The 9,618-nt window shown below is 36.4% G+C and overlaps 1 protein-coding gene across 1 annotated transcript; it reads right to left on the minus strand.

Moving 5' to 3' along the window:
• Positions 1 to 1,303: 1,303 nt before the first annotated feature.
• elovl5 (ELOVL fatty acid elongase 5) lies at positions 1,304 to 8,403 on the minus strand. Its single transcript, XM_059566812.1, has 8 exons — positions 8,004 to 8,403; positions 6,938 to 7,002; positions 6,227 to 6,414; positions 4,286 to 4,363; positions 3,640 to 3,811; positions 3,160 to 3,284; positions 1,668 to 1,802; positions 1,304 to 1,586 (listed from the first exon to the last, which is right to left on the minus strand). The coding sequence occupies exons 2-8, from the start codon at positions 6,993 to 6,995 to the stop codon at positions 1,467 to 1,469; spliced, it is 876 nt and encodes a 291-aa protein (XP_059422795.1). The 5' UTR covers positions 6,996 to 7,002; positions 8,004 to 8,403; the 3' UTR covers positions 1,304 to 1,466.
• Positions 8,404 to 9,618: the final 1,215 nt, after the last annotated feature.

Raw genomic sequence — 9,618 nt, forward strand, 5'->3', positions numbered from 1 at the left:
TGGCCATGTTTAGAGAACTTTACATGTGTGATTTCTAAGTGTTTGCAGTTGCTTAGCCCTGGAAAGTTAATATGCAGGAACTCACTTTATTATAGTAGAACTCAGTTAAAGCCAAAAAGAAAAACCTTTCAATATATAATAGCTGAGTATGCAATAAGTAAATAAACACAGACACATTTAATTCCAAATAAATTCACTTTATTGGGTCTGATGTTAACAGCCTACTTCTATCAATAATTCCAGTATTAATTCTGGGATGCTATTAGCAAATGCTATCTTGTACATGGCATGGGTGGTGGGTCTATATTTCTGCACTAGAAGCATGAATTAACAGCATTATATAATTTACCACGGAGGTGTTACAGTAGGTTACAGTAATGCAAGATATCACTTATCCTAAACAGAAAACTAACAGAGAATGGCTCAATTATTATATCATATTAAGAACTGGAATAGTTTCGTGTCACAGTAGTAATATTCTTTGCTTAATTATTTAACATGTAAATTTAACCGCAGGATAGATTAAGGGAAAAGTTTGTTCGAACACAGGCAAAATTAGAGACGCTTGACAAGATCTGGATGCTGGCAAGAATTAGTTTGTTAAGCTGTTGAAACTGGATACTGATTTCATGTGTTAAGTGACTCTTTATGGGTCTAAAGAACTGTGCTACACATTTTCAGTGTGTCAGAAAGGAAAGGGGAAGGTGTTGGAGAATTATTAAAGTGCTTTGTAGTTACAGTGTAAGCCATTGGTCATGGTTTTGTTAAAGTGAAAGTCATGTGCTGGATTTGTGGCTCATATCTCACCACCAACGCTTTTTTTAACTATTAAAGTTTTTAACATTACGTTAATGAAATTTTAGTACATTTGGGTGGAAAAGTAAAACCTTATTCTCATTGCCGTAATTCAAAAAGCAGTTATATGTCATTTAAACTGTAGAGTATCTATACACCATGATATTGCACTACAACAGATTATTCTAAATCAATGTTAACATGAAATAAACAGTCCGTTTTCTTTTGTAAACATTCATTAATTCACTAAACTCGCTCGATTAATTCATAAAACTACATGGCTTCCATTTTTCCGTATTTCTCTTATGACTTTTAAATACTATCTTCTATTGATTGCAAGATTATATGCCTGTGCTATAAATCCTAAATTCTCCTGTATACTTGTCAAATTCTTCTAATACATTCTTCTTCATGTCTACAAACAAGCTTAGTGTGCAACAGTGCAAATTAGTACATTATTAATGTTAGCCATCTTTGTATTTCATATGAAAAACAACAAATACTCAAGTACACTAACCGAAGCTCGCTTTTCTTCATTTCCGGATTCAATATGAATAACATGAGGTTGCAGTGTGCAAAAATGTCAGGAGTCTCTTAAAGATGAAATGGCTGTGGCGTGGTAAGTGGATAGACTGATATTAATAACAGGACTGTGAGCGGACTGAGTGTCGTCAATCTGTGCGCGGTTTCCTGTATTTCACCTTCTCATTGGATGTCACCCCATTGGTGTGACCGTTTATTGATCCGTTCGAGTAATCGGTCTTCCGAGATCCCGCGTGTCTCTTATAGGTCTGTGGAGCAAAGAACAGGATCGTTTTGAGCCATTTTTCAAGCCATACTTCGGTATAATAACATTATTGATGCTTGTTTACCTTTATGTAGAAGTTTGTGAAGAGTAAGATGAGAGTGATCATGTAAGTGATCTGGAAATACAGCCAGCCCATTGGGAAACCACATGGAAAAACCACAGCACAAGATGTCTGGAACATGGTCAGGACAAACTGGACCTGCAACAGGAAACAGCCATCAGTGATCATTCTTCAACATGTTAGGTTAAAGAAGTTAACAAGTTTGCTTGTGGTCAATTGACTTCTAACTGGAGTTAAAACGCCTAAATGCTGGCAAATGTTACCATCAGAATGTATATTTTTTAAGCATTTTGTCTTGAAAAAGCATTCTAGAGGAACAGAAAAGCTCCCCCAATTGGAAAATTACCCATTAGCCATCCACACCAATCAATAGAGCTGGATAAAAAAAAACACTTTTACTTTTGATATGAAACAAAGTCTCGCTCAATCAGTGTTTTAACAGTGTCTTTCTCTGCTTGGTTGGATCAGCTGTAATGCTATTTTTAGTCTCTATCTGCTTCTGTTTCTGCGTTTCTTGCATCCCGAGGCAACTATGAATTACAGAAGCTTCAGTCTGGATCCAACCCTTATGAAGATCTGAGAAGAGATGATGCCAACCCCCCTGAAGACCTCAGATGACGCTTACCCCAAACAACAAACTCATTAGTCAGCTAAAAAAATGTTTTATTTATATATATATATATATATATATATATATATATATATATATATATATATATATATATATATATATATATATATATATATATATATATATATATATATATATATATATATTCACCATATAACATGCTAATTGTAATTTTTACTGTTCTTCAATGTTTAATTTGTTTTAATAAATGTGTAAAGTTTTTATGACAGTTACCATTTAAAATTATATTTAAAAAAAAAACTAAGTGGAGTAGAAATTATATTTTGTAATTGTTACTTTATAATGATACAAAAAAAAAAAACTTCAGTTTAATTTACATTACATTACATTTACATTTAGTCATTTAGCAGATGAGGACAATGGAAGCAATCAAAATCGACAAAAGAGCAACGATACACAAGTGCTATAACAAGTCTCAGTTAGCTTAACAGTACATGTAGCAATGTTTTTTATTATTATTATATGATAAATAAATAAAAAAATCGAGAATCTAGTTTTCTTAAGTTTTAATTTAAGTGTTTGTATTCGAATCAGTTTATTTGAATCTTCAATGGGCTATTATAGTAATGCCGTACCAACTGACTCATGTTTATTTAACAGCATTGAGAAAATTTGGCATGTACTGTACATGATATACATCCGATATTGAATTAAATCTAATCTAATAGCGAATCAAATCACATTGCAAGCTTGTGAATGTGAATCGAATCGAATGGTGAAAGGTGAAACCCAGCCCTACCAAATAGACTTTTTTAAATTGAAAATAGCAATGAACACATTTCATTACAACAAAGCACTGTGTAAGTGTCCTTCTAGAAGTTTGGAGTGAAAGTGTGTACTTGCCAGCTGCCCTTGAGTGATGTACTTTTTCCACCACAGATACGGTCTGATGGCTGGGACAGCAGAGAGGCCATAGTACGAGTACATCAGCACATGGATGAAGCTGTTAAACGTGGCGCCGAAGTAGGCTGAAGAAAAGAGCAGTAATATCAGCTTTAGTCAATCAATCACATAAGGTTCCCTATTTTAAAATGTACAATCTCACAAATTCATTATGGTTATTTTCATAAGTAGTCAGCATTATGCACCTCAATCAATAATCGCTAACCACAATCTATTCTAAGAAGTAAATGTATCCGTTAATGCCAGAGATCGACTGAACAAACTCCTTTAAATATCACGCTGCATTATGCAAACAGTTATTTAAAGACCACCTGGACAAGCATTTTTTCCCTGTTCTGTTTCTGCATCTGAATAATTCAGCATAAAAAATGCACCATAAGCGACTGTGAAACCAGGGCAGTTTGTCTGCGAGGAGCTTACAGTGGCCACACGGCACCCAGTTCATGACGAACCACCAGATGTTGAGCATGGTGGCGTGATGGTACACGTGCAGGAAGCTGATCTGGTGGTTGTTCTTCCTCAGAATGAAGAAGAACGTGTCCATAAACTCAATGAGTTTGGAGAAGTAATACCACCAAAGTACGTTCATCATCTGAGGAGAGATTAAACATGCACTTCATTTCACAAACATGCAACATCAGTTAAATGAAAAGTCATGAAATCATTAGGGCTGCGATGATTCTCAGTCCACTTACACAGTTTCTAGTCTCTAACTATACACTAAACAACAAATAGAATACTGCTAATATGTATAAGCTATGCATTATAGCATAACATCATGAAATGTCCTTGTGAAAATGAAGTGAACTTTAGTGTATTGAATATTCACTCTGTGCTGCCAAGAGCTTCCCAGCTACATGCTGACATAAATTAGCTTCTATATAAAGAACTCTTTTAGAATCCTAGCAAACAATACGGAGACAAAGGCAGGAGAGCTATTAGGGAAAACCTATGTCTGAATATACCACCTAATGTGTGAAGCATAGCTCACCCACAGGGAATATGGTGTCTTTATTAAGAGTATTCCCAAATCTCACAGAATGTAAAACAGAGTTTGTTGTGTTACCCTGTTGTCGGCCTCTCCTCCACTGTGGGTGTTCTGGCAGAAGAAGTTGTATCCACCTTGATACACTGACATTACCAGCTGCAGAGACAGAAACACAAGAGAATGAATCATTCATCATCATTCTTTTCACATTAGAGGAATTAGTACTGATTTGTTTGATACTTCAGATCTACCACAGGTTTTGAAATTTCAACAAAATGGGTCATTAAATGGATAGAAATTCTCTTGCACACACATCCTTATTGTGAAGACAGCTTTAAGAGAGTGTATAAAACCAAACTCTCTCCTGAGGAGCACCATATAATGAACAGCTGCAGAGGCTTGCAGGTGTACAGCTGATGCATGGAGATATTTAACTGTTGACTCAGACAGAAAAATGGACAAAAGTGCTTAAATTTTCACATTTTCAGTTCTTGCATGATCTCGCTCAACACTGTGCAGAGCTCCTGGAAAATCTCCCATCGGTCTCTATGTTGTCATTGTTCATTGTCTCATTTTGAATAAAGGCCTTGCTCAAGAGTGTGTTAAGGTGACGAAGGTATTCAGAAGGGGACGTCTCCACTGAAATATCTTCTTTGAAAGGACATTCAGGGGACACAAAGTGCTGCTTGACTGTCTCAATATAGCTGTAATTGCTTTGGCCTGATGGAGCTTCTCGGGGTCAGAGGGTTGATTTTGTCTCTCTGAAGTCCTGAAGTGCAGTCGCAGCATTCTCTGTCTAACTCGGCTAATTTCTCTTTACACCAAATAACTCACAGGCTAATCCAGCATCCCACAAGACAGGTGCTTTGGAAAATGGATACTTAATGCTTTAAGTGTCCTGAACTACATTTTTAAGCATTCGCCAATGTTAATTTATAAACGTTATTAGTATTTATTGTTAGTACATATTTGTGTTCATTATTTAACTTGCATAATATTCAATTACTTTGATGTATGCTTGAAATATTGATGAATTGAGCCTGATTCTAAAACCAAATCACGAGCGATTGCCTACTACTGGAGGAACATTAATCTCACTATATAACTTGGACAATCATTTTAAAAGCATGGTTCACCCCAAATTTTTTATTGTCAATTTTCTGCCAAATGAGTTCCATTTTAACAATTGGGCTTTGTATGGCCATGTGTGTTTATTTGTGAACAAACGCCTAAAATAAATCTATTCATGTAAAGTGACTCTTCAGAAGAGCGTGTCTTCAACTTCTTGATTGATTCATAAGGATTTCTTTTACAATGTCTTTAATATTCACTTTTGGAGCATCTTGTCACAGTTTGGTATTTACATAGAAATACCTGTGCATTTATTTGATGACAGAATTTTTCTTTGTGGCTGTACCATCTCTTTAACTTGGTAGCCAAGATATTTCTTTATTTAATGAGACTGCCATTGATGGTTGTGATTAAAGATAACTTGTAGCTAACATATCTGTGAGCTTGTCCTGAATTCGTTCATTTGGAAAGCCAGGCAATTTTGCAATACAGATAGCATGGAGAGCGCAAATTAGGCAAGAAAGGACTCTGAACTGTAAGGTGCACATGGACTGTGACTCATCAGTTGGTGTGTCCTGCTCGGTTTCCAAAAAGTCAAACCATCGGTTTCAAAGTACATGGCATTTCAATACCGGTTTCAAAGGCCCGTCCCATTCAAATATCTAGATCAGGGGTCACCAACCCCCCGGCTCCTGGAGAGCTGTACTTCCTGCAGTCTCCTGCACGCTTCCTGTCTTTATCAAGTAATCCTGAAGACCCTGATCACTGGGACGGTCACGTTTTAATAAATGCCTCTTTTTGGACTGGGTCAGGAAATTTGAATTTTGAGTATGTTCTCACAGTTGATCACCTTTCTCAGTACCTTTCATCAGTGATTACAATTTGATTCCTACCGATTCGTAAACACATTTTCTTCAAATAAACACATCTTCTTCATGACAAGCTCACCTCATAGAACATGTAGAGAGACAGAAGTGTCAGGCCGAGGTTATACGGCACTAGCAGTGCTCTGCAGGAGTAGGGCTGTCTATTCTTCATGTATTTTGGTCCCATCCACACAATCAGAAGGTACATGACAGTGAAGGCCACAGTAGGGATGTAGTTGTCCAGTAGAAGCCATCCTCTAACCCGAGGATCTGCAATCGATAGATCACAACCATCCTCACGCATGCGCTACTGCTGAAGGATGTTCAATAAATAGTCACAGCTGATCCGCTGCATTAAAAATGGTTTTACATGTGCCTCATCCCAAACAGCAGATTTTTTCAATAATGCTGCCTTGCCTACTCACAGCGTAGGCTAAAATTGCAGTTGCTTCCAATTTGATTATAAATTTGAGTAGTATTATTTTTGAATGAGCCTGGAAACCATGTTTCCAAGACACGGTGTTGATACAATGAACACTTTAAAGATCAAATGATCATTGGATTTGTCAAAGTTTGCCAGACTGAGAGATTGCATGGCTGCATGACACGTGATGTGACAGATTCAAATCATCAGCATGCAGTAATAATATTGCTTTAACTATGGAAATGAAGTCAGAATATGTTCTATTCGCTAAATCTGCAAAGTTTGTTTAAAGTTAGGAACACAACACAGAGAAAAGTTTAGCTAAGGCTGCAAGGAAGAACATTAAAGACAAAAAAAAGTTGGTTTTACCCCTAGGTCCCATCCAAGAGTCAACATAAGTGTTAACTCTGTGATTAAAGGCCTCCATCTCCAACCTGAGAGAGAAATCATACAACGGTTACTTCAGCAGTTTACACACAATAGTCAGAGCAAATATACATTCAGCCTGTCTGTGAAAGTCCTAGAAGATAATAAAACTGTTTAAAAAGGACAAAAGAAGTTAAACTTATAAATCCTTGTTGGAACACTTATTGATTACAGCAATAAAAATGGCTGCCTACAGCGAAGACTAACATCCGTCAGGTTAAATTCTCTTGAGTGCCTGTATATATATATATATATATATATATATATATATATATATATATATATATATATATATATTATTTTTTAACTATATTTAGTGGAAGGAAATTATGTGTTGAAAGAGAACATATACTTCATTGTCAATAATAATAATGATAATAGCCTAGTTTCCAATAAATAGGCTTCATTTTGTTTACTTAGTTTTTGGGGTGAAATGTGCCATGCTCTTGACAGGTTTTCATCTAAGGTTACATATCATAGATAACATATACAGTATGAAAATGCTAGGCTAATGACAACCAATATGGCGAACTAAAATGTATTTATTATGAACTCATAATTTGTAAATCTGCATGATTATGATTGGATATGTAATGACAGAAACCAACACACAAATAAAAAGAAAAAAAATTATAAAAAAGTCTAAAGGCATAACAAAAAGTAATAAAATTAAATGATTAAATGACTGCTGAATATAAAGTGAAATGAAAATGAGATTGATAATAGCCTACTGCTGTAACTGATTTGCATGTCATGTCAACTAACGTTACTCGACAGGATCGCGTTGTCTTTAAACAAGATGAAAGCTGCTGCAACACATTTCAAGACGATTAGGAAACGTTTTGCAAAGACGACCTCGTCGGCAACAAATAAAGAACTGCTTCGCGTGACATAATCATAAACCTAACGCTTTTAATCTCTCATGAAGTCATATGATGCTAGACGCGTTCGAGGTCACACACAGCGCAGCTTCCGATGACATTTTCAGGAGCACAAAATCATCTCTTACCTTTAGTCTTCAGACAGATGTTTCTTTCAGTGCTCAGTCCTGTGCGGATGCTGTCGTCAGTGGGAAAGAGTGGGAAAAGCTCGTGAACTAATGAGTGTCTGTAGTCCACCTTAAGCTGATGGGAATAACGGGTCGTGTTCCAATAACTCTCTTTATACTAACGCTCTAGGGCAAAGTCTGCGAGGCGAGCACACTGCGTCCCCCACTGCACTTTACTGCCACACAGATGTTAAAATCCACATACGTTTACAACAGAGCCGTGGATAGAGGTGTGGCTTTAAAACTAACTTTTAAAGTGGTGATTTATTCGAATTTTGAGATGTCGTCATGACAGGATTTCGAACGTGAACGTTATCTGTTTGACTTCCATTATGACGCGTCCTGGCGTTCTGTTTTAAGCTTTAACAAGGCGTGAACTGTTTCGCGAACTTAAGTCAGTAGTCACCCCATTCATCTGGAATTAGAACAGACCAATCACAGCGCTGCTATGATGTGGAGCCTAAACAGACCAATCACAGGGCTGCTCTGATGTGGAACCAGACCGGTCCAATCACAGGCCACGCGCGCATCCAGGGGCCCGTGGTGAAGGGGACAATCACAGGAAAAGTGTCTCAAGCTCCACCAAACGTGCTCACGTAACACTTTCTTTGTGGAAAAAATTGGTTAATAGATAACCTTTTTATATAGATATTGTAGTTTTTAGATTCTAGTTGTTGTAAATTGCAAGGCATTTTGTAATTTAGCTACACGCTAAAGAGAAGCATATTAGAATGACTTCAGTAAGCATAAAAAAAGTCATAAAGCTGAAAAAATAGAACTGATCTCTGGTTGTTCTGGTCATAGTTCAGTGTGCTGATTCTATATGATGAAGCGTGATACAAAGTTCCATTATTTTGCATCATGTGCCAACCACTGCACAATTAATTTGACCCATTATTACAAACAATCTACAGTCAACACACACACACACACTCCCTGGCATCATTAGATGAGGACGACTGGGAACATTATTAAAAGCCCCAACAGTATAAGCTTCATTTTAAGTCCTTCCATAAACATTGTCCTTGGATATGAGAATGAAAAGCAGTAAATTATCACACCAATAACTGCATTATAAATCTATTTTACTGAGGTGTTTGATCTTTCATTGAAGAACAACCTGAATTAGTTAAACTGAAGCCTGAAAATAATATCTTAATACCTATTTTATTTTTTATTCATGGCCTATGCATGTCAAAACTTGCATTTCAAGCCAATGTTAACTATACAAGTGCTATCTGCTTAATGTAAATTAGGTCAAATTATTAAGTGAAATAGATTGGAAAACGAGCATTTCCACCAAGCACACTCAGTCCTCTGACCAGTAAAATAAAGCCTTCATTCTGACATGCTGGACTTGTTTAACAGTTTTCATTGCCTGATGCTGATTAAATGATTTAATGAATTGAATTTTTAAGTACAAACATTCCACACAAACAGCATTTAAAGGATTGTTTCCACAAGGCTGCAATGAACGCTAAAGAAATGACAGTGGTCTGTAAAGGCATTGTTTGCCGATACAGTGGTTTCACTCAATAAGCTGAATATGTACAGGGATCACTTTATTTGAAGCCAT

Source organism: Carassius carassius, chromosome 14, assembly GCF_963082965.1.
Source record: "Carassius carassius chromosome 14, fCarCar2.1, whole genome shotgun sequence".
NCBI lineage: Eukaryota > Metazoa > Chordata > Actinopteri > Cypriniformes > Cyprinidae > Carassius > Carassius carassius.

Bases quoted from the DNA above. Each gene is read 5' to 3' on its own strand.
- elovl5 (XM_059566812.1), bottom strand. From the start codon at position 6,995: ATGGAGGCCTTTAATCACAGAGTTAACACTTATGTTGACTCTTGGATG. The intron at 6,415-6,937 runs GTAAAACCAACT...TATCGATTGCAG, and splicing joins CTCTTGGATGGGACCTAGGG to ATCCTCGGGTTAGAGGATGG. The intron at 3,285-3,639 runs GTAAGCTCCTCG...TCTTTTCTTCAG, and splicing joins CTGGGTGCCGTGTGGCCACT to CCTACTTCGGCGCCACGTTT.